The sequence below is a fragment of the Pleurodeles waltl genome, chromosome 7 (assembly GCF_031143425.1).
Source record: "Pleurodeles waltl isolate 20211129_DDA chromosome 7, aPleWal1.hap1.20221129, whole genome shotgun sequence".
In the NCBI taxonomy this organism is placed as follows: Eukaryota; Metazoa; Chordata; class Amphibia; order Caudata; family Salamandridae; genus Pleurodeles; species Pleurodeles waltl.
In genome coordinates this window covers 443,778,828-443,804,286 of record NC_090446.1, presented here as the reverse complement: position 1 = coordinate 443,804,286, position 25,459 = coordinate 443,778,828, and the positions used below count along the sequence as shown (strand labels likewise).

At 45.4% G+C, this 25,459-nt stretch overlaps 1 protein-coding gene across 1 annotated transcript in view; it reads left to right on the top strand.

Moving 5' to 3' along the window:
- LOC138304157 (programmed cell death 1 ligand 1-like) overlaps window positions 1–25,459 on the top strand; it is a 220,068-nt gene that overhangs the window by 47,069 nt on the left and 147,540 nt on the right. Inside the window, exon 2 of the mRNA XM_069243972.1 lies at window positions 4,585–4,917. Coding sequence (XP_069100073.1) covers window positions 4,585–4,917 — 333 coding nt within the window. The remainder of the gene's footprint in view (window positions 1–4,584; window positions 4,918–25,459) is intronic.

The following is a 25,459-nucleotide window of genomic DNA, read 5'->3' as shown; positions in this document are numbered from 1 at the left end:
CAATATAAACCAAAGCCTGATGCTCCTGCTGCGTCTGAGAGAACTTGTACCTGCCATACCGTGTCCGACTCCCCAAAAGACATCGGCACTCCACTGAAATGTCTCAGAAAAATCTCCCATACTCTAATGTCTTCTCGTAACGTCAATGATACTCGTATCCTGTGGTGCGGAAGTACGGCACCTGACATGGAAAGTCCCAACCGCCTACAAAAAGTTCTACCACCCCTAACTACTCTGCACGCAAAATTAAGGTAGCCTAAAAGCCTCTGAGCCATTCTCAGGTCCATCTTGCGCAAAGTGCGCGCTTCCGCCAGGCAATCTAGCATCTCTCCCACTTTTGCCTCTGGCAACATGGCGACCAATTCTTTCGTATCCAGTTCAATGCCCAAAAAGGTTAGAATCGGCGCGGGGCCTTCTGTTTTTTCTAGAGCCAAAGGCACACTTGCCTGTTGCGCCAGCTTCTGGAAAGCGTCCAGAGCCCGCCTACACGCCCCAGATGCCGCAGGCCCTACAAATAAGAAATCGTCTAGGTAGTGCGTCACCCACCTATGTCCACTCGCTCTTACAAAAAACCATTGTAAAAAGGTGCTGAAAATCTCGAAAAGAGCACATGATATCGAGCAGCCCATGGGCAGCACCCTGTCCACATAAATGTTGCCATCCAGCTGCATGCCCAAGAGGTCAAAATCTGCTGGATGAATAGGGAGCAGTCTAAAAGATGATTGAATGTCGCATTTTGCCAATTCCGCCATCCTGCCACACTTTAAAACTAACTTTATCGCATCATCGACTAAAGCGTAAATTACTTTAGAGTCCTCTTGGGCAATAAAATCATTGACAGACGTCCCTTCCGGCCAAGACAAATGATGAATCAACCGAAATTCCCCTTGTGCTTTCTTGGGTACCACTCCCAAAGGTGATATCATCAAGGTGTCACTTGGCCACCCAGAGAATGGGCCTGCTATTCTGCCTAAAACTACCTCTTTTGCCAGTTTGTCACGCACTATCTGCGGGCGTTCTTTGGCTGACCGCAAATTGTCAGCCCATCTCCGTTGCCGAGGTCCTTAGTAACCTATTCTAAAACCTTCTCTAAAACCCCATTCGAGTAAACGCGCTTTATCCATGTCTGGGTATATATGCAACCATGGCAACAGAAATTCCAGTCTAACTGGTGTAGGACCCTTTTGGCGCAGGAGTGCCATGCGCCCCTCTCCCTCTAGCAGCCCTCCACTGTTCAGCTGGGCTGGACAGGGAGAAACATTGGGTGACTGGATGACGGCCCCCGCACTTGGAGCAGTCATGCTTGAACCTGCATTGTGCCCTGGAACAAAAACCCTTGTTAAAGTTCCAACAAGCCCCCGCTGTTGTCCCTGTTGTCTTAGTGGTATTGCCCGCCCCTCCATGGGCGGGGCGAGCTTGAAAGGGCTTGTAAGTCACTGGCAGGCCACTCGCAGTGTGAGTGGACGCCGCTGTCTGCGCCGATGCCATCCATTGCATCCACAATTCGGGGTCCACGTCACCCCACGGTTTCTCCGGATTGACACTCACTGGGGCCCTGAATTCTTCATCGTAACTGAGCCATGCGAACCCTCCAAAATGCATTTGGGCCTTCCTAATTATATCCATGTATTTAAAAAGTGCAATGGCCCTGTCTGGGTATTTCTCGCAGTATATACTGGCGAATATCAAAAAGGCCGATGTCCAGTTACCCATTGTTATTGGCACCCGAGGCCTACGTGCTAGTTCCCATTCTTCCTCTTTGGACCCTTCCTTTGCCTGTATGTCCCTATGCAACAGTTTAAACACATCTACATATTCGTGTTTCCATATTTTGTTTTTTGTTTTTTCGGCCACATGCGAACCTAGTGGCATGGCTAAACCCATGTACAGCAGTCTCTTTCTGTGGCCTCCCTCTTCCTTGTCCTCTACCGCCTTTTCTCCCGTATCCACCTTCCCCATTGTGGCTGTACCACTCGTGGCGGTGCCTTCTTTATCTTTGTTCTCGACCGTCTTCTGAATGTCGCTATCCCCTGCCTTCTCTAAAACTGACCCGTCTCCTACCCCAATGGACCTTCTTGTGTCAGCCTCCTTTATTATCCCGCTCCCCTTGCCCCACACTGACCACCAATTCTTACCTCCAGCGGTGTCTCCCAGACTCCTTGGTATTCTTTTTAGGCTTCTGCCACGCGGCGTAACTTGCCGACCACCAGTGGGGCCTTCCAGCAGAGCTGCCACCTGTAAAACAGAGCACGAAGAGGTTGCGCCACTCTTGCGCCCTCGCCCGCCACCCTTTGTCACCGTGCTCACCTCCCAATCTCGTATTTCGCCATCCTCCCATTCATCCCCTTCCTCCTCATAGTCTAGTTCCAGTTCATCATCTCCTTCCCATTGGCCTTTGCGCTGGCCGAAATCTCTTGTATTAGTTGATGTACTCGCACTTGCTTCAAAACCTGCATGACGCGTGTCATCGAGACGGTGTCCTTGATCCCTCGGTGTGGAGAAGGCCGCCGCAGACCCCTCCAGAGCTTCGTGCCAACGTGTTTGGGCCGTATTGCACCCTGTCGGCGTATTCCGTCTCTTGCCAACCTCTGCCGTTGGCATTGCTGCCCTTCTGCCCCCGTGACCGTCTGCGTCACCGGGTTTCACCGCGCCTACTGACCCTTCGGCCGTTCGAGCCATTTGTCTCTGTTCTCCCCTTGCCTGTGGCACCCATACCCAGGTTCCACTTCCTTGCCCTGGTTGCTGTGTCCCTGCCTGCCCCTTGGCCTCTCTGGGTTTTGGGGTTGTCTCACTGCGGGCCTGTGCCTCGTCCCTGTCCTTGCAGAGCTGCGCCCACCTGGCCTCTGTTTCTAAAACGGCCTTACGCTGTTCCCTTATTCTGGCCTCCAAATCCCATGTCTCTGCCTGGTCCCAGGCCCCCTGTGTGTGCGGGCTCAGGTCCACCACGGTCCCTGCTTCCTGTGCTGCCTTGACTTTCCCTCCCCTGGCCTGGCGTGGCCCTGCCTTGGCCCTCCCTGACCCACCCCTGTGTCTTCCGGCATACTTGCCTCTTTTCTTTACGTGTGCCCCGAAAAACCCAGCGCTGGGGCCCTCCCCCCTGTGGTATGACAAATCTAAGGGGGTGAAATCCCCACTGGGCCCCGGTATGGGTTGCTCTACCTCCTTGCTGTGCCTGTTGTCCCCGGCCCCCCCCGCTGTGTGGCCCTCGCTGCTTGCGGGGTCCGTGCCTACTTGCGCGCTAGCTGTCCCTGCGTCCTGCGTGTCCTGTGTCTCCCCGCCAAACATCAGCGGGCTCTGTGTCCCGTGAAGAACTTGCTGCGCAATCGCGCCCTGCCCGGGTGCTACAGATCCTTCATCCCTCTCCCCATCAGAGTCCTGTGACTCGCATGCCGCTATTGCGGCCGCCACCCGCCCCGATGCCGCACTACTGGGGCGTGTCATCCCCACCCAGGCCTGGTCTAGGACCCCTGGTCTAAGTAAATCCGCCCTGCCTGCTTCGCCTAAAACACGTATTGCGGCCCTTACTGCCTCCGCGTCATGGACGGTGGCCATGTTGCCGACCGAGGCGTCGGTTGTTGTTCTACTACGGCCCTATTATTTGCTTCCTTTTATGTGTCTCTGTATAATTGTCTGTGTTTTATCTTTTATTTTATTAAGATTTATTTATATATATTATTATATATATATATTTTTTTTTTGCACCAATGTTGTGCCCCAAAAAACTGGCCTGCACCCGTTGTGGGTGTTCCCTATGCTGTCCCCTGCATTGGGTAGGTGTCCAGCTGCCTGTGACACTGCTGCCAGAAATTCCGAAAAATATAATATATATATATATATATTTTTTTATATACAAGGGGCCCTCCCTGTACCTAGCGCGCCTTTTGTTGCCCTGGGGCCCCGCGCGGGGGTGTGACGGCGCCTCCGCGTCAGCAAGGCCTGTGCCTGCTGACTTTCTGCAGCACGTCTCCCGGTGGTGCTGAAAAAACCCCGGGGGGCCGCCTCTTGCCGAACGCGCGTCTCCGCGCGCTAACAAATTTTTATTTATTTTTTGCCGGCCTTCTCTGCTTCGCGCGCCGGTTATACTTTGTCAATTGCCAAAAATGCCCAAGGGGGGGCTGCCTCCCCCGTTTCTGCCCTCATGACCACATCTGCCCAAGGAGCCGGCCTCCCCTACCGCCGGTGTCCTACTCCTCCTGCATGCCCCGCGGGACGGTGTGCCTGCCTGTAGATAATGCTCTCAATCTAAAAACCCCTGGCCTAACTGAACCTGCCTCCTTATCTCCTTCCTAAATAACGCGACCCTCCCACGCTAAGTCGGCGCAGTGAAGAGGCCGACCCCACCCTCCACCCCCCTTATATTTCCTACCCTAAACCCGCCCCCACTTACCTTTTACCCAATAGGGCGCCCTGCGCGCCACTTCCTCTATCCCGAAACTGCCCGCGGAGAGACTAGACTGCGTCTCTCTCTCCGCGGGCCCCTTCAATATAAAGGTGTGGCAGAGGTAATGAAACATTGTGGTCATCAGCGATTAAAAAGACTGTTAAGATGTGAAACGTTCTCATGTCCATGTGTTTGCTTTGCAGGTGCAGTGCTGGCCAATTCTGGCATGCCGCAAGTCACCTCACATGTCGGGGATAACCTGCACCTCGAATGTCTTGTATCTGTGGATAATCTCCCAGTGAACCTCAGCCTCTTGACCGTACACTGGGCCAAGGATGGAAACATCAAGGCCACCTTTGAGAATATGGAGCTTCGTGTTGCTTTGTCACGCCTGCAGCTGAGGGAGCATGAGCTGGAGAAGGGGAATGCTTCTCTTGTGATAGGGCAGGTGATACTTGCTGATGCAGGACTCTACCTCTGCAGTGTGACATACGGCAACAGAAAGACGACAAGCCAGATTAGGCTGAAGGTTGAAGGTGAGGTGGCACTGTAAAAACCACAAATTTATAACTGCCTTCATAAAAGTGGTCTGATAGCCAGTTACTACTATACTCCAACAATTTGGTCAGGCTTCTGCCCTCCGAGAACCAGAGTAGGGAGGGGGCAAACGCTTCAAACTAGGATCGTGATCACACACTTGCCCAATTCGCTCACTCGTACACAAAATTATCCACCAAAATGTACCCATTAATAAACCCCTGTTGCTCCTGCCCCTAGGGGAAGTAGAAAAAATGAGGCCTGGGAGAAATTTTAACCACGCTGGAGTAGTTGGAGTAATATCAGTAACTCAGTAAATCAGCATTACTCTTATGATGTGAATTACTGAAATTAAACAATTATGCCAGCTTGAGTAATTAAGTGAGTGAGTGAGTGGCTGCTGGCTACTGTTGTTTGCGTCCTGTCGCCTTTAGTGCTATCTTCTTAGTGGAAAATGCATTCTCAGGTCAAATTTGGACACTCTAAATGCTGGATTACACTTCTTACACATTTACACATTATTACAGTAATTATGCAGTATATACAAGTAATTATACTATAGAGAATTATGCCAGTTACGCCTAACCCTAGAAAAAAACCTGTGTCTATATCTCAGCACCTCAATAACACCTGCTTATCATTTACACCAAAATAAGGAAATACAGTTATGACCAAAAAGTGACATCACAATTTCAGGTCTGCCTCGGAGAAAAACAAACAAATGCCCTGACCTGTATAGAGAGAGGGAAACACATCTACACGGATACATTAAGACAACAACTACGGGACTTTGTTGTCATGTGCCCGCACTTGGAGCAAAAACAAACACAGGCAAACTTCCACCACATTCACATAAACACTTCCCCGCCCTCATGGCTAGAGCTAGTATAGCAACAGAAAACCACCTATCGCTACAACCTTACACCCAGTGCTGGAATTTGGAAACGTGTACTCTGGAACCCATTAATTGGGAGTTAAAGTGTGGCAGACGAAAGGGGGTGGTGTGACGAGGGTTGGCGGCAGAAAAGCAAAATCTGACAGTTAACTTACAGATTTAGTTTAAAATAAAAAATTCTGCTGTAAAGAAATTGGCAACAAGGACATATGAAACAGTAAATCTGTTCTAGATTTCTTTGTTGGCCTCAAAGAGGCTGCATTTTAAAATATCTCACAGGGTTAAGACACCTGCTGCAGAGATCATAGTGTGCCTAACAATTTTGAGGGGATTTTAATAGCAGTAAGATAACTCTAGTGGTAAACACAGTTCTGGTAGAGTTCTGTGTTTTGTCCAGTCACAATTTTGACTCATAAAGTGCATTGAGGGTTAATGTGCCTACTGGAAAGCACATCATGTAACTTGCAGATAACAGACCTGATTTTCATTTAGATAGGTAAGCGGACTACTGCTTTTGACACTGAGATAATTGTATTACTTCAAATTCATAAGTTGCAAGCCTTTTAATACAGCACAGTGATCTATTTACCAGCATCAAAGAGCTGCCTCAAAGTGTAAGTTGTGGGTTTAGATGCTTACACTTTTTCTAAATCTGTTGTTATTCTAAGATTGCAAAGAAAGGTTTATTTGGGAAACAATAAAGTCTTATTAGTACAGGCAAAACCGATCTCTGTGTTGGGTTTTATATCCTGACTTTGTGTTTCTCTCGACCGTTCACTTTAAACATCTAATGCCTACAAGCATGGATGATAATGATTCCTACACCTTATAAGTTATAACCCTTGTAGGAAATTGGGTTACTGGCTTAGAAGGGTGAATCCCTATTCAAAGAGCAACCACAATTCTTGTCAGGGTGGAACACAAGCAAAAATCAACTTAACCTCTGATTTACCCTCTGGTAGCTTGGCACAAAAGCAGTCATGCTTAACTTAGAGGCAACGTGTAAAGTATTTATACAGCGCACAAACACTAATATGGTGAAAACACAACACATGAAAAATCCCACACCAAGATCAAGAACTAAGACGTAAAAAGTGTCAACCACATTTATTTGGTTGCCGTAGACCGAGTCCAAGTCACAGGTTCAAGCTGACTGTGATGGAGCGTGGTCAGACACATGACTGAGTTTAGTCCTCTGAAAAGTACCTTCTTGTGGTCTGGGCGTTGAGATGCAAATTCCTTGCATTGCACTAAACAGGCCAGGATCAAGAAGACATCGATTGAGGTGCGATGTGATGAGAGGACCGGCATTGAGATGCTGTTGACAAACAGATGCGATGCAAGGTCCCGCATCATAGTCGAGGGAGCTGCCAGGGCTTGCAAAGACACACTGAGATGCATCGGCATCAAGGACAAGGAAAAACTGCGTTGTGCTAGGTCGGAGTCTATGGTGAACTGCACCACACTGCATGGAGATGCAAGGAGTTGCATCAACAAGCCTGTTATGTCCCTGTGACTTGAACAGGGGGCCAGCTAACTGACCCTTGGGGTCCTGGGTCCACACAGGCAGACTGGATTCAGCAGAGCAGCTTACAGGAGGTGAGGAATCCTAGTATAGCAACTGCAGGTTTTGGGCATCAAAGCAGCCTTTGGTCAGCAAGCAGGTCAGTTGGACTGACTACACAGCTGGGCAGATCTCCTTCCTTGAAGAGAACACAGTTCCAGAGATGATCTAAAGAGTTGGGCCTGAAAGTCCATTATTTACACCTGTTGCCAACTTTGAAGTAGGAGAAACTTCTAGAATCCTCCACCCTACAGAAGTGTCCAGAACTTCCTTCCTCCCTGCCCTAGTCCCAGAGTGTCTGAGGACACAGAAGATGAGTGTTAAACCCTTTGTAAGTGTACTCAGACAGAGGCTTTGTAATGTGCAAGGGTGATAGGTGACAGCTCCTCCCTCATATATCAAGTCAGAGATAGTCCATCCTGCCAACACCTATTCCCCCTTTGTCACACTGTCTGGGAGAAATTCAAAGATCAACTGCCAGCTATACCTTGTCATGTGACCCGGGATACAGGCTGCAGGCACCAAATGTTTGTGACAAGAAAATGCCAACTGTCTAAAAGTGTTATTTTCAGAATTGTGACTTAAATTCCGATTTTACCATTAAAGAGGCATTTAAGTTACAATTCTTTAGATACCAAACTCAATATTCCTACATGCTCCCAATTTTTGAAAGTTATCACTTATTAAATGTAGTAAGGTAACCCAATGTTATTCCATGGGGGAGGCATGCCTTACAGCAGTGAAAACGAATTTAAGGATTTTTCACTACCAGGGCATGAAAAACATAAAAGTACATGTCCAGCTTTTTAACTACACTGCACCCTACCCTCTGGGCTTTTAGGGCCTACCCTAGCAGTGACTTGTATGTTTTGAAAAGGGAGGTTTGGGCCTGACAAAAGGATTATTGTGCCAAGTCAAAACAGCATTTTGAAACTGCATACACAGGCTGCAACGGCGGGCCTGAGATATGTTTAAAGGGTACTTAAGTGGGTGGCATAATGAGTGCTGCATGCCCACAATTAGTATTTTACTTACAGGTCCTGGCACCACTTTACTCCATGATTACAAGTAAATTAAAGGTATGAATTGGGGGGTAAGCCAATTTCACCATGTTTAAGGGTGAGAGCACAAGCACTTTAGCACTAGTGAAGAATTCACAGAGTCCTAATGCCAACAAAAACGAATTCAGCAAAAACAGAAGGAGTAAGGCAAAAAGTTTGGGCAAAGACCACCCTAAGACTGAAAGGTCTAACAACCCTCACTGTCTTATGTAACATTTCCTGTACTTTGATTTATACACAAGATTGATTGTGTGTGATGTAAAGCACTCTGTCACCCTTCCCTGGGATGAGTAGGTCTATAAAAGAATAAAATTAAAAAAAAATATTAGGTGCCATTTACATCAATATTTATGTAATTACTCATACAGACAGAAAAATCTTGCATTCTTACAGTGCAAGCACATCTCTTAGATAGGGAGTTAAACGAAGTTATAAACTTGCATCCAAATCATAGTTTCTCCTAAGTACTTGTAGACTGATAACATGCTGCGCGCCTTTGTTTTCTTCCATTGATGTGGCGTCTAGGTGTAAGGCTCCAGGTAGCTGCCATCCAGTTGTAGTGAATCCTAGTTCGAAACAGGAGTTAACTTAGCCTATGGCTTACAGACTCGTGCCCCCGTCACCTAGTGACTTTTACCTACTTAGCTTGCTCTGTCTTAGCCCATTTAATTATTTAATTATTTTAAGATGGCTGCCTTGTTGATAGTTAGGCCACTTGTTATGCTTTGCATTATCAGTGTCACCACGCTAAGGCGTCAAGATCAAGCAACAACCACAAAGAAACAGTAGGTGTTCACACTTAGGGATTTTCCCTCTCTATACTTTCGAGGGATTGTTTATATTAATTGCCATACCAAGCATGTCTGTTATCTATTGTTTGGGAACACACCTACATCAGGGGTCCTTGTAGATCTGTATAAATACATCACACTTTAGACAGATGATCAGAGGGATTCCGACCCGAGTGCATCGCCACCATTGCTGATATCGATGCAGCACGTCGTCTTGACGCTGACTCAGTTTTCGTGTCCCTGCGGATTCTGAGATAGAGACCTCATTCCAAGGTAACAAGGGTTGGGGGCTCCCTTCATGGACATAGCATTGGCAGATTAGGTTTAGCAAACCCAGCTCTCCTTTAGGTAGGAGGTTAGGCCTCTCACATTAGGGTATCAGGGCATATTACATCTCGTATGTCTTTTCTTTGCATTGCAAGATGGTGGGGGTCTTTGTAATAATGACTCTCGTCTTCACAATTCTGTTTCTTGCATTGTTCATTATCCTAATCATTGCAGCCCATGCAACTTATCGCAAATTGCAGTTATGTTAAATAAAAACTATTGCATCTTTGTCATTGCCTGTGACATGATATATCTATGAGAAAGGGGTAATCTCCATTTAACCACAACACTCCCTGAGATGTCTTATTCTCGAGTCCATGCGTAAAGGCTGCCACAAATCACCTTTTACTATTGTGTTTCTGGTGAGGTGCTGCTAGTGAGTCGGTAAGGTTTGGGCAACAGTTGCGACTTGTTGTAGGATAGGCATAGTCGCCTACAAGCAAAAGTACTGTCATCCTTTAACCAGCAGTCTTGCTTAAAGCAAGAGTCCAAACTACGACACAGTATTATATGCAAACAGAAGGAAGGCTGATTGCCCTTTAAATCAGGCCTTAATTTTGGGCCCGGCTGGAAGTGTACTAAGAAAGTCCCCTTGCCATCTGCACATTGCTGCTCCAAAAGGAATGCAGACAAAGGGGGTGCTGCTGAAATGTGCCCTGATGTCAGAAAATGACACCATGACAAATTCATCATGTTTTCCTGGGTCGGTTGGATCCCAGACCCAGCAAGAAAGAGCTGCAAGAATCAAGATGCGGCCTGATCGCCCTATTTTCCAACACTGCTTACACCCTATTCATACACAACAGTTTGAGCTGTGAATTCCAGTCCTACACCTGCAATCTTGGCCCTATCGAGAGTTGGGGGTGGTCAGGGTGGGCAGTCGTTTACCACAGGGCCATAATATTAGGCTTAGAAATCGATAAATCAACATGACACTTGTAAAGCGCTCACTACCGCTAGGATCCCACTCAGCTTCTTGGGCTGTACTTGCAGCAGGAAAATAATGTAGGGCTAGATGTACATATCTTTAGTATAGCGATATCCAAATAGCAGTTTTTTTCTAAATCCCTATTATATAATTGCTAATCTAAATGTATGAAAGTTTTATTTCTTATTTAGCAATTCCTAGTGGGTTGCAAATCGAACTACCTAATTAATATTGATGAGGTAGGTTACAATTTATGACCCATTAGGAATGACAACCATCACAGGAATGGTCAGCAGACCACTGTTACTGTGATTGCTTTTTAAATACATCAATACTTTTTTTTAAATGCAGCTAATTTTCCTTAAAGGAAAATGGATTGCATTTAAAAAAGAAAAATGAAAAGTGTAACTTTCATCTTCTAAGATTAGGCAGTGGTCTGTGGTTAGTTGTACACCTGCCTTCCCCTTATTAGCGTCTTCAGGAAGCTGTACCTTTAAAAATTAGAATTTTGCTCACATAAAATGTAAAACTTTTCTCACATACAAGCACATACATGCCATTACAGGGAGTGCAGAATTATTAGGCAAATGAGTATTTTGACCACATCATCCTCTTCATGCATGTTGTCTTACTCCAAGCTGTATAGGCTTGAAAGCCTACTACCAATTAAGCATATTAGGTGATGTGCATCTCTGTAATGAGAAGGGGTGTGGTCTAATGACATCAACGCCCTATATCAGGTGTGCATAATTATTAGGCAACTTCCTTTCCTTTGGCAAAATGGGTCAAAAGAAGGACTTGACAGGCTCAGAAAAGTAAAAAATAGTGAGATATCTTGCAGAGGGATGCAGCACTCTTAAAATTGCAAAGCTTCTGAAGCGTGATCATCGAACAATCAAGCGTTTCATTCAAAATAGTCAACAGGGTCGCAAGAAGCGTGTGGAAAAACCAAGGCGCAAAATAACTGCCAATGAACTGAGAAAAGTCAAGCGTGCAGCTGCCACGATGCCACTTGCCACCAGTTTGGCCATATTTCAGAGCTGCAACATCACTGGAGTGCCCAAAAGCACAAGGTGTGCAATACTCAGAGACATGGCCAAGGTAAGAAAGGCTGAAAGACGACCACCACTGAACAAGACACACAAGCTGAAACGTCAAGACTGGGCCAAGAAATATCTCAAGACTGATTTTCTAAGGTTTTATGGACTGATGAAATGAGAGTGAGTCTTGATGGGCCATATGGATGGGCCCGTGGCTGGATTGGTAAAGGGCAGAGAGCTCCAGTCCGACTCAGACGCCAGCAAGGTGGAGGTGGAGTACTGGTTTGGGCTGGTATCATCAAAGATGAGCTTGTGGGGCCTTTTCGGGTTGAGGATGGAGTCAAGCTCAACTCCCAGTCCTACTGCCAGTTCCTGGTAGACACCTTCTTCAAGCAGTGGTACAGGAAGAAGTCTGCATCCTTCAAGAAAAACATGATTTTCATGCAGGACAATGCTCCATCACACGCGTCCAAGTACTCCACAGCGTGGCTGGCAAGAAAGGGTATAAAAGAAGGAAATCTAATGACATGGCCTCCTTGTTCACCTGATCTGAACCCCATTGAGAACCTGTGGTCCATCATCAAATGTGAGATTTACAAGGAGGGAAAACAGTACACCTCTCTGAACAGTGTCTGGGAGGCTGTGGTTGCTGCTGCACGCAATGTTGATGGTGAACAGATCAAAACACTGACAGAATCCATGGATGGCAGGCTTTTGAGTGTCCTTGCAAAGAAAGGTGGCTATATTGGTCACTGATTTGTTTTTGTTTTGTTTTTGAATGTCAGAAATGTATATTTGTGAATGTTGAGATGTTATATTGGTTTCACTGGTAATAATAAATAATTAAAATGGGTATATATTTGTTTTTTGTTAAGTTGCCTAATAATTATGCACAGTAATAGTCACCTGCACACACAGATATCCCCCTAACATAGCTAAAACTAAAAACAAACTAAAACCTACTTCCAAAAATATTCAGCTTTGATATTAATGAGTTTTTTGGGTTCATTGAGAACATGGTTGTTGTTCAATAATAAAATTAATCCTCAAAAATACAACTTGCCTAATAATTCTGCACTCCCTGTATAGTGGTCCTACACGGTACATTCGTAGCCATCCATAGAATAGCATGCTCATGTTTGTCAGTCAGTGGAAATCTAGCTTATGACCTTCAGATTACTGCATTCATAAGTGGTGAGGTTGGACTCATTGGAGCCATTCTTGGTTTAAATAGGAGTAGTTGTAATTTCCGGTATTTTCAGAGTTGTCTGTGTGTATAGTAGCATATGTGGGAGCTTTTGTGATGGTGTAGCATGGATGGTAGTTCGTGTGACACTGCAAGTGCTAGTGCATGTAGTATAAATGGTGGCACATGTGGATGTGGCAATGTATGACACAGCACATAAAGCAATGGAAATATTAGGGCCTGATTTAGAGTGTGCTAGACGCGATACTCTTGTCATAAACATGGCAGATATCTCATCTGCTGCATTACAAGTACATTATAATCCATGGCATTTGTAATAGGGTGGATGGGACATCTGCCACGTCTGTATGGAATATCCCATTTCCAAACTCTAAATCAGGCCCTACATGTGTGTAAGTGTATGATCGTTTGCAATGCTGTATTTGGTGGTCTGTGCAGTGAATTGCATGGTAGTGTGACACTGTAGGTCTGTGACATTATTCATGGTATATGTGCAAGCACATCTAGTGGTGTATGTTGAAACATATATCTAGGATTAGGCAATTGCAGTGTTACATGTAGATTTTTAGGGTCGAGCCTGCAATAGATTGTGCTAGCACATGCGTCTCGCTTGCAAGACTCTGTTGTTAACTAAAATGGGCTTCAAGCCCGCCCGTTGTTTACCATTTGTTGGCTTGCTTGGCACTGCTCTTTAAAGCCTTGTAATTTGTCACTGTAGGCCAAGTATCATTTCCGTGTCTGTCTGTGGAGCAGGGACCAAGCACTGATTGATTCAACTTAATCAGTGCCCGTCTGCTGCTCCCAATGTGATTGAGGGACTTTTTTTTTTCTTCTAGTGACCCACAATCACAAGGCGTGTAACTGGCAAAAACGTGTCCAGCAGGACAAATAAAATTGTAAACTTTTTTTTTTTTTATAGTTAACTCTTTTCTTTTATTTTGCCAAAATCTTCTTTTCTCACATTGCTCTCATGTTTTGTTCTTGTTTGTGGCAGATTATCTTGTTCTAAAGTTTGCAAAACAACATTGTTTCTTTCTTATGTGTAATTTCCAAAATTATTCTTCAACACATATTTGTGAAGTACTCCCCAATCCAACCCATTCCAATCCACGCCAATCCACCCCCCCTCACCCCACACCAGTACAACCCACTCAGTCGTACTGACCCCAAACCACTCCAGTCTACGCTACTTCAAACAAAACCACTCACCCAAATCCACTTCAATCCACCACACTCCAATCCTCCCAACTAGCCACACTCAAAACTACCCCATCTACCGCACTAAAATCTGCCCCACTCCAATCTAAAACAATCTGCTCAACTCCAATAAAAACAATCTGCCCCATTACAATCCAAAACAAGCTGCCCTACTCCAATCTGCCTCGCCAATCCAAACCAACTTGTCCCACTCCAGTCTAAAACAATCTGTCCCACTACAGTGTACCTCACTCCAATCCAAAAACAATCTGCTCCACTCCAATCTGTTTCACTCCAATCCAAAACAATCTGCCCCACTCCAATCCAAAACAATCTGCCTTACTCCAATCCAAAACAATCTGTCCTACTTCAATCTGCCCTCACTCCAATCTGTTTCCCACTCCAGTTCAAAACAATCTGCCCCACTCTAATCTGCCCCAAGCCAATCCAAAACGATGCCCCACTCCAATCTGTTCCACTCCAATCTAAAACAGTCTGCCCCACTCCAATCTGCCTAATTTCATTCCAAACCAATCTGCCCCACTCCATACCAAAACAATCTGCCTCACTCCAGCATAACAAAATCTGCCCCACTCTAATCTGCACCACTCCAATCCAACATAATCTGGCCCATACCAATCCAAAACAAAGGCCCGCTCCAACCTGCCCTGTCCAAACTAAAACAATCTGCCCAACTCCAATCTGCCCCATTCAAGTCCAAACAATCTGCCCCACTCCAATCCAAAACAATCTGCTCCACTCCAATACAAAACAATCGGCCTCAATCCAATCAGCACCACTCAAATCCAACATAATCTGCCCCACTCTGATCCAGAACAATCTGCCCCACTCCAATCTGCCCTACTGAAATCCAAAACAAACTTCCGCACCCCAGTCCAAAACAATCTGCCCCTCTCCAGCCCAAAACAATCTGCCCCATTCCAATCTGCTCCACTCCAAGCCAAAACAATCCATCCCACACCAAGCTGCCCCACTCCAATCTAATTAATCTCCCCCACTCCAATCTGCACCCTGGTAATCCAAAACAATCTGCCCCACTTCAGTCCCCCACTCCAGTCTGCCCCACTCCAATCCAAAATAATGTGCCTCACTCCAATCTGCTCCACTCCAAGCCCAGACAACCTGCCCCAATCAATCGAAAACAATCTGCCCCACTCCAATCCAAAACAGTCTGTCTGCTCCAATCTGCCTCACTCCACTCTGCCCTACTCCAATCCAAAACAATCTGCCCCACTCCAGTCTGTCACAGTTCAGTTCAAAACATGTTCCCCACTCCAATGTGCCCCACTCCAATCCAAAACAATCTGCCCTATTTCAATTCAAAACAATCTGCCCCACTCCAATCCAAAACAATCTGCCCCACTCTATTCCATAACAATCTGCTCACTCCAATCCAAAACAATCTGCCCAGCTCCAATCTGATCCACTCCAATCTGCCCTAGTTAAATCCAAAACAATCTGCCCCACTCTAGTCTGACCCACTCTGATCTGCCCCACTCCAATCTGCCCCACTCCAATCGACCCACTCCAATCCATGGCACTCCAATCTATGGCACTCCAATCTATGGCACTCCAATCCACACCACCCCAATCCAATGAGCCCAAATTCAAAACAACCCAATACAATCCACCTCAGTCCAATCCACCCCACCCAATACAATCCACCCCACAAAACCACACCCCACCCCAATCCACTGCACTCCATTCCACCCCAATCCAGTCCACCCCACCTCATCCTGTTCACCACTCTCAATCCAATTCACCCCATCAACCTCACCTCATTGCAATCCACCCCACTTCAATCCACGCCACTCCAATCCACCTCACCCCACTCCAATCCAATCCACCCCAATTAAACTCAACCCAATCCAATCCACCCCACCCCACTCCAATCCAACCTACCCCATTTCAGTCCACCCCACTTCAATCCAATCCACCTGTCCAGTCCACCCTACCCCATCTAATCCACCACTCTCAATCCAATTCACACTACTCCAATCCAACTGATCCCACCTTAGTTCAATCCATCCCACTCCAATCCAATCCACCCCACTCTATTCCACCCCACTCCAATTCACCCAAACCCACTCCAATACACCCCATCCAGTCCACCCCACTCCAATACACCCCACTCCAATCTACCCCATTCCAATCCACCCACTCCACTCCAGTCTGCCCCATTCCAACCTACTCCACTCCAGGCCACCCTGCACCACCTCACTCTATCCAGTCCAATCCACCCCACCCACCTCGTCCCATTTCATTCCACCTCACTCCAGTCCAACCGATTCCACTCTAATCCACCCACCCTAGTCCAGTCCACCTAACTATAGTCCAATCCACCCCACTCCAATCCACTGAGTCTAATCCGCCCTTCTCCAATCCACCCCACTCCAGTTCAATCCAATCTACCCCACTGCACTCCAGTCCAATCTAATCCATCCCACTCCAATTCATCCACTCTAAACCACCCTGCTCCTATCTAAGCCACCCCACACTAATACTATCAGCCCCAATCCAATCCTTTTTACTCCAGTCCTATCACTCCAATTCAATCCACCCACCCTAATTCAATCTAATCTATCCCACTCCAATCCACCTCACCCCATTTTAATCCACCCTCCTCCTATCCACCCCTTCTAGTCCATCCACTCCACTTCATCCAATGCAACCCACTCTACCCTATGCCAATCCACGCCACTCTGCTCCAATCCAATTCACTAGACCACCTCAATCCACTCCAACCCACCCCACTCTATTCCACCCCACTTCACTCTGCTCTACACCACTCCACACTACGACACTACACTCTACAATACTCTATACCACTGAACCGCTGACCTTTACTCCCCTCTACCCAACTCCACAACCCTATTCCCCAAGTCCACTTTGTGAGAGTCCAGGCCACTAATGTTTAGCCAAACTGAATAGCAGCCACACTGGTGTACAAAATGGCAAAAAGACATTGCCAAGCCAAGAGCTCTTGTAAAGGCGAGACCTATCGGCTTTGCCAATGCTTGTGTTATTTCGGCATTTATGTTGGAAAGTGTGTAGGTGAATGCAGTGGTGTATGTGTAATTGCATCTGGTGGTATAGGTGATGTGATATATGTACATGTGTACCTGTGGCGGTGGTTAGTGTGTAGGTTTATATGTAGGTTATTAGGTGACTGGTGAGGTTGTGTAGATGTATATACTGGTACATGTCTAAGTACAGGGAGGTGTATGCTTAGCTGTCTATTTAGCTGTATGTGCAGTATGTGTTAATGAATGTGTAATCATACATGTAAATGTATCTGGAGGTTATGCAGTGGTGTTTGTGGAAATATTGTGTATTGGGCAGATACATATTTAATGTGGTTGTTAGGGTATGGGTATATGAATGTGCTGGGGCATGTTTAGGTGTGCTTGGTGAGGTATGGGGTAGAACCTATGTAGACACATGCCCGTTTTTATGTGTTGGTGTATGTGTGGCTTTATGCACAGGTGTATTTGTAGATGATGTAGTGTATATAAAACAGGATGTGGTGTGAAGGTGATGCTGTATGTTTAAGTGTTTGAGGTGTGCCTGTGATGGTGTATGTGCCAGCATATGTAGGTGTGTTTGTGTGGCTATAAGGGTGTAGGTATGTGATATGATGTAAATGTAGTTAGTTACTGTGTTTGTAGTTGTGTAGGGAGTGGTGTGTATAGGTGTATGTGATGGTGGTGTAACATTTGGTGTATATTCTGGTCTAGGTGTATAGGGTGGGAAATGTGCTCTGGGCGAGGCAGTATACCCTTATGTGTGGGTAGTGGTGTATGTTGTGGTGGAGGTGTACGATTAAGTGCAAAAATATCACCAATGTCGCTGGGTGTACATGTTGTGTAGCATGCAGATGTGTATGTGGTGGTGGCAACATTGTGGTATATGTAATAATAAGTATTGTGGTGTTTTCAAGTGTGTGCATGGCCATGTGTAGGTGAATGTGTTGGGTTATGTAGAAGTACCTGCCTAACTGTATGTGGAGGTGTCTGTGTCTGTGGAGGTGTACAATGTAGCGTACATACTGATATGTCATGATATATGAGCTGGTTCATGTGTGTGTAGGTATACATTCTGGTGTATGTGTAGGCGTATATTTAGGTGGATGTTATGCTGTATATGCTTGTGTATGTGGTGCTGTATTTGCAGGTATATGTGTATGTGGTGTTATAAGGGAGGGTGTATGACTAACTGTTGTGGTGTAGATGTAGATGTGAAGGTCTATGCATAGATTTATGTGATGTGTGTTGCTGTGCACATGACAGTTTAAGTAATGGTGTATGGGGTGGTATTTGTGACTTATTATGTGGTGGTGTAGGTATATGGGCTAGTACATATCAGAAAGATGGTAAAGTGAGTTGAACACTCTCAGCGGAGATATTCAGTGTTATTCAGGTCATGCATTTGAATCCTGGCAAGGCAAACACAGCCTTCTATCCTTCTGACATGGGCATATTGAGTACTATAATTAGGGCAACAGTAACATGTGTTATTTACAGTGCATAGAAACAGCAGAACTGTGTTTTGTGCTATATCCAATATATGGTAGCGGCATGTTGGAGTCACATAGGCTGGTGTTGGTATGAGTTGGTGAGTGAGTACATGTATTTGGCAGTGACTGTGAAGCTCTTTCTGGTAATGCAGAAAATGTTGAATGTGTGGGTGTACTCTTAGGACTATGTGCAGTGTATCTGGTACTGTACATGATGGTGGAGTTTGTGGTAGTAGTTGGAACGTTGCCCTTTCTGAAGTGTCACCCCATTTTTTACCTTTTCTGAACCCTATCTTTGCTGGGTATAGAGCTCTGTGTGCTTTATCCCTGCTAATGAGGGGGTAAAGTGCCTGTACACCTCCTTTCAATCTGATGACATTGGTATATATCTGAATGGCATATTTACACTTACCTATAAATTCTTAGTATATGCTACCAAGCGGTACCCGGGGCATTCATTGTGGCATCCACCACTGAGTCAATATAAACTTGACTGCAGGCCTGCCACCAGTAGCCTGGCAGCGTATGTTTTAACTGAACATTTGATTTACTAAAACAACCCCTTTTGACAGGTCAAAAACTTCCTTTTGAATATTTATAAGTCACCCCAAGGGTCAGGAGGCCATGTATTTAAAAATAGAAGGACACGTAAAAGTTTCATGTTAGATGTCTTTACAGTAAAAAATAAAATCCATATTTTCACAATAGCAGAGTTGGATGTTCATTTGGAAAGCACTGAGATACACTATTAAATACAAATACTGTTTTCTGACAATTGGGCTAGCTAGAAAAATAAATAGACTAATGTTAATAGTTACTAAAAATCTATTTCAATTGTAAAGTCTGATATTTTCTAAATATTACAAAAAAACAACATTCAGAAAGTTATCATTTCAATCCCTAAAGTCCCTGCAAGGTAATGCTGCTCTTCCACTTTGGCCAACCAGTAATTAACATTTAAATAGGCATGAATGAGGGCTGAACTTGCTTCCAGGAGGAAGGAAACAATAGGCTGCATTATTGGTCACTGATGACCTATCTGAACCTGACAGAATATGTGTGGGTGGGTAGGGAGGATCCTTTTGACATTAAAATGTCAAATCCTGCTTCAATGTCTACCACTGCTTGACAAGTCTGCTGGAGCTTTTCTTATGAGACTTGTGGCATACTTGAAAGAGGCCTCCCCTGCCACAGGCTAATGTTAGCTGACACTTAATCTGGGGCTGTTTTTGTTCCCACAGCCAGTCAAGCCCCAAATAGTCTCTTTTGATTAGAGGTGGATGGTAAACTCCACTCCACCAGCGGAATATGCAGAATGTTGCTTACTCCGTTCTCTACATGGAGTGCAGCGTTCAGCAGAAACTCCTCCAAGCACAACATGGCAGAGTTTACTGCCCACCCCATAATGTGAAATAATATGTTAAAAAACTCATGTGTATCAAACTATTTCGACATATTTGTTTACTGCATCTTTGTTAATGTACGCACATCACGCAATCTGACAGAACTGGATGACAGAAGATATATAAATAATTTGAAACGTTTCTAGATTTTTGAGAGGCAGCAGGACAGAACTGAGTGCAGCGGATGGGTTAACATCACAGTAGGAAATGGGTGGAGAATAGGAGGTGACTGCTATACCATTTTTTAATACAAAGAAAACAGGAACACGCACTGATAAAGAACGTTTGCTAACAAAGACACACATTCTGATTCATTGCTTGTGTAACAAGTACATTCTGGTGGACTAATATAAATGATTATCTCGGCCAGCGAAACAGTAAGGGGCATATTTATACTCCGTTTGCGCCAAATTTGCGTCGTTTTTTTTTACGCAAATTCGGCGCAAAACTAACGCCATATTTATACTTTGGCGTTAGACGCGTCTAGCGCCAAAGTATGAGGAATGAGCGTCATTTTTTTGCGTGAACGCCTTCCTTGAGTTAATGAGATGCAAGGTAGGCGTTCCCGTCTAGAAAAATGACTGCGACGCAAATGCGTCGTATTTATACTCCCGGGCAAAAATCACGCCCGGGAGTGGGCGGGGCAAAAAACCCCGCATTTGCGCCTCTTTTTAACGCCTGGGTCAGGGCAGGCGTTAAGGGACCTGTGGGCTCAAAATGAGCCCACAGCTGCCCTCCCATGCCCCCAGGGACCCCCCCTGCCACCCTTGCCCACCCCAGGAGGACACCCAAGGCTGGAGGGACCCACCCCAGGGACATTCAGGTAAGTATAATTTTTTTTTTTTTATATTTGTTTTGGCATAGGGGGGGCTGATTTGTGCCCCCCTACATGCCACAATGCCCAATGACCATGCCCAGGGGACAGAAGTCCCCTGGGCATGGCCATTGGGCAAGGGGGCATGACTCCTGTCTTTTCTAAGACAGGAGTCATGTAAATGGCGTCTGGGCGTCGTTAAAAATGGCGCAAATCGGGTGGAGGCGATTTTTTGCGTCAACCTGACTTGCACCATTTTTAAGACGCCCTAGCGCCATTTTTCCCAACGCCGGCGCTGCCTGGTGTACGTGTTTTTTTTCCACGCACACCAGGCAGCGCCGGTCTGCTTGCGCCGGCTAACGCCATTCAATAAATACGGCGCCCGCATGGCGCTTCAGAATGGCGTTAGCCGGCGCAAAATTTTTTGACGCTAAACTGCGTTAGCGCAGTTTAGCGTCAAAAAGTATAAATACGGGCCTAAATATTGTAATTCCTTTTGAAACTCCTAATCCCGTAAACATGGAAACCGCTGACCTCTGCACAAGCAGCGTGCCTTTTTTGCAGTAATACATGCATAACATCAACAAAATGAGTTTTGCTGCATGGGAATGATATACAGGAATCTATCGGACTGCTGCATATTTTTACTAACTCTTTAAATGACAGAAGGGGCCACAATTCTAGTCCGGGTATGTCAGATACATAACCTAAATTAACCTGTTCTCACCCTCTGCTACCCTTGGCACAGAGCAGTCTTGCTTAACTTAAGAGGCAATGTGTGAAGTCTTTTAGCAGCACTTAAATTACAGTAGCACAGTGAAAACACCACAAAAAGACTCCACACCAGTTTAGAAAAATAGAAAATATTTTTATGAGTAAAGCAATTTCTTAAAAATCGTTATTTCAGAATCGCAAAAGGCTTTTTTCATACATCTGGCCCATAGTGCTTAATGGGCTCCCAGGCAACTGTGTTGACTGGTGGTGAATATAATATAAATTGCTCTGGAGTGACCTGCCTCATTCCTATTTGTCACACTGTGAAAATGTTCATATAGCTTTGGGAATCTTTGGCTTTGTTTTTCATTAGCTTCTCCCTAGGCTATGGTGGACTGAAACTCCGCCACTCGTGGAACTCTGTGGAATGTTGCAGAGTTTTTAGGTAACAAGTTCCACCCACTTCTACTTTTGATGTTACAGTGTCACAGCGTGTTTGACAGGTCTGCTGGGTTTATGTATAACATTTGAGGTGCACTTCAAAGAGTCAAGGCAGGATGCCAAATCAAATCATGTGTATCCCATGTCTGGTTGCTAAATACTCAGCTTTGTTCTATCTGATTTCTGCCTCTAGGGATGTTGGGGTACAAGGACAGCCTGAAAGCTGAAAGCTGGATTTGGGTGTTAGATTGGGAGAACACTAACGTTAATACGTTTACATCCCAAGAGGCTAAATTTAGTGTGCCTGAAGACTTAGACCATCTTGTAAATGCTCAAAGTGGATAGGGTTAGCCCAGGGAACCTTTATTCCATTGGTTACGGCATACCAAGTAGTCATTACTACCCACTAGGTCATGGCAGACATAAATGTGACATCTCCAGGCACCCAATTCAGAGCACTCCTGGACCTGTGGAGGATCAAAATAGGAGGGAATCTGCTGTCTGGGACCTGAGAAGAGCCCTGAGAAGCTGGACCTGCTTGCACACTTGTACCCAGGAATAAGAAGTGGACTCTGTTGGACCTTGCTCTCTCAGCAGGGTCACCCCGCCAAATGTTTGCCTTATACCCTCAACATTTTGCTTTTGTTGACCGAAGGACTCTGTGCACTTTACCACTGATAGCCAGTGCTAAAGTGGTTGTGCCCACTTCCCTAAACATGGGTTGATTGGCATACACCTAATTGCCTATTTAATTTAATTATAAATCCCTTGTAGAGTGGTATACCATATACCAAGGGCCTGTAAATTAAATGCTACTCGTGGGCCTGCAGCACAAATTGTGCCACCCACTTAGGTAGCACCCCAAAACATGCCCCAGGCTTGTCACTGCAGCCTGAATGCAGTGTCACACTGCCATGTCAACTTAGTATTTTAACCACCTTGCCAAGCCTTAAACTCCCCTTTTATCACATATACGTCGCCCCTACGGTAGGCCTTAGGTAGCACTTAAGGCAGGGTGCTAGGTAGTTAAGAGGTTGGACATGGATAACATTCGACATTTAATAAACTATAGTTCCAAACTGGGAAACAGTATATATGTCATGTTTGGTACCTATGAAATTGTAATGATAAACCCTTGTTAATAGTAAGGTCAAATTTTTTGTCAAAACTTTGAAAATGCCACTTTTGGAAAGTTGGGATTTTCCTGCCTTTAGCCACATAGAACTGATGCAGTGAAATTTACAACTTTTCACTGCGTCACTCTATGACTTCACTGCGTCAAAATGTTGCCACCTGCTCAGTCCAGGCATAACATTGATGCAGGGCTTTTTCCAATGGGACTCTCCTCACATTGCTGGACTTGCATTAGTTTAATGGCCCAACTCCAGCAATGCATCACTTCAGCGCCAACAGATTGTGAAAACGTGCCCCATGGAGCTCTGTATAGTAAATATAGTGCATCCTTGACGTCGTTAGGGGATGTGCAACAGTGCAAGAACTCCGACGGATTGATAACAATGCATCCGTTTCTTGTAAATGAGGCCCTATATGTTCCTGAATGAGCCATCTGCTGGGAGTATGGGGGGGTTTGGAGCAGAGTACTGCCCCACTTTGACCTGAATAGTCTGTGCTCTGCCTTCATACAAAGGGCTTAATGACCCTGTATTGCCAACACTCCATCTTAAAGCCAGGGCAGGGAAGTCAGGAAATTCCAAGCACTTCAAAGTACCTTTCCGGAAACTTCTCCCACCTTCCAGAAAAGCACCAGAGTATAAAAATAGGACTTTCAAACCCACCCTTCAGTTCTCTACTGGACCTACAGAAGGATTCTTAGAGGACTGGCTGGTGCTGTGTCCTATTGTGCACTCTGCCAGACTGATACTGTTCCTAAAAAGACTTCTTTGCTACCTGGAGCCTGCCTTGAACTGTCAGAGGCCAGGCCTGCTGTTGAGCCCTACATCTTTACCTGCACCCAGGACTACCAGAGGTGACTCCAAGGGCTAGTTTGCTGGCTTCCTGTTCAGAGCCATAGGGATATTACAGGCTCCCATCCTCTTGATACTTCTCTAGAGGGAGGTCAGAGGTCTTTTTACATGAGGGTTTATCCTTCTCAAGATACACTACATGCAAAGGAGCTCTTCTGGTAATTGAAAGCAATAAACTTTAAACATACTACAGGAATCTGAGAAAAAGCATACTGCTTGCTTCATTATAGGATTTCTTCCTGCTCCCTTTCAGAATGGGCGTGCTACTACCTGTGAGAGGCACTTTAAGTTTTACACAACTATGATTAATGGGATGATATCACACCCTAGTTAAAGAGGGAAAGGTTCTTTATAGTTAAAAATGCATCTACCTGATAGAGCCCTGTCTAGTTTATTCTTATTCTCAGGTGATATGATTAAAAAAGGGAGGAAGCACTAGAAACTAGTGGTTATAATGGCCTCTGTTTCTATAGGGCAACATTTAGATGAGGCATACTGTCTAGTTTTAATAAATGCCTGGGTTTGGTAGGGGTTCCCTAGATGCCCAGCGAGCCCAGGACCAAAACCCAGGTTACCCCCTTGCGAAACCAGGTTGTTTTATGATAGATAATTTTGATGTCTCCGCAATACATTTTAGGCCATATCCTGTCTCGGGCACTAGGCCTACCCACACAAGTGAGATACCATTTTTGGGAAAATGCCAGGTGGAAGGAAGTTTGTGGTTCCCTACAGATTTCAGAACTTTCTATCAGAAAATGTGTTTTGAGTGAACGTTTGAGGTTTGCAACAGATTCTGGGTAAAAAGATGTGGCTTGAGTCATGCAAGTCCGCCCACCCTGGCTACCCCTAGGTTTGTAGTTTTCAAATATGTACAGGTTGGCTAGGTTTCCTTAGATGCCGGCTGAGCTTAGGTCCAAAATCCCAAGCTACCATTATTGGGAAAAAGGGTCAGTTTTCAATGGAAAACTGCGCTGCGTCCATGTTGCATTTTGGGCCGTTTCCTGTCGCTGGCATTAGGCCTACCCACACTAGTTATGTACCATTTGTATCGGGAGACCTGGTGGAATGCTAAGTGGAAGGAAGTTTCTGGCTCTCTGCAGATTCCAGAACTTTCCATCTCAGAAATCTGAGGAAAATGTTTTTTTAAGTCAAAGTATGAAGTTTGCAAGAGATTCTGTCTGAAAAAAGTGGTGAGAGCTATGCAAGCTAGCCCCCTGTGGATATCCCTTAGTGTCTAGTTTTAAAAAATGTACAGGTTTTCTAGGTTTCCCTAGGTGATGGCTGAGCCCAAAATCCACAGCTAGGTACATTGCAAATACATGATCAGTTTTCAGTGGAAAACTGTGATGTGTCCTCATTGCGTTTTGGGTGATTTCCTTTTGTGGGCACTAGGCTTACCCACACAATTGAGGTACTAATTTCTATTGAGAAATTTAGTGCAATACAGAATAGTAGAACAAGTGTTATTGCCAATTGTCTTTCGCTGCATTTGGGCCTTCCAAATGTAAGACAGTGTGTGAAAAAGAAGACATTTTGAGAAATGCCCTCTAATTCACATGCTAGTAAGGTACCCACAAATTCAGGGATGTGCAAATAACCTCTGCTTCTAAACTCCATATCGTATGCCCATTTCAGAA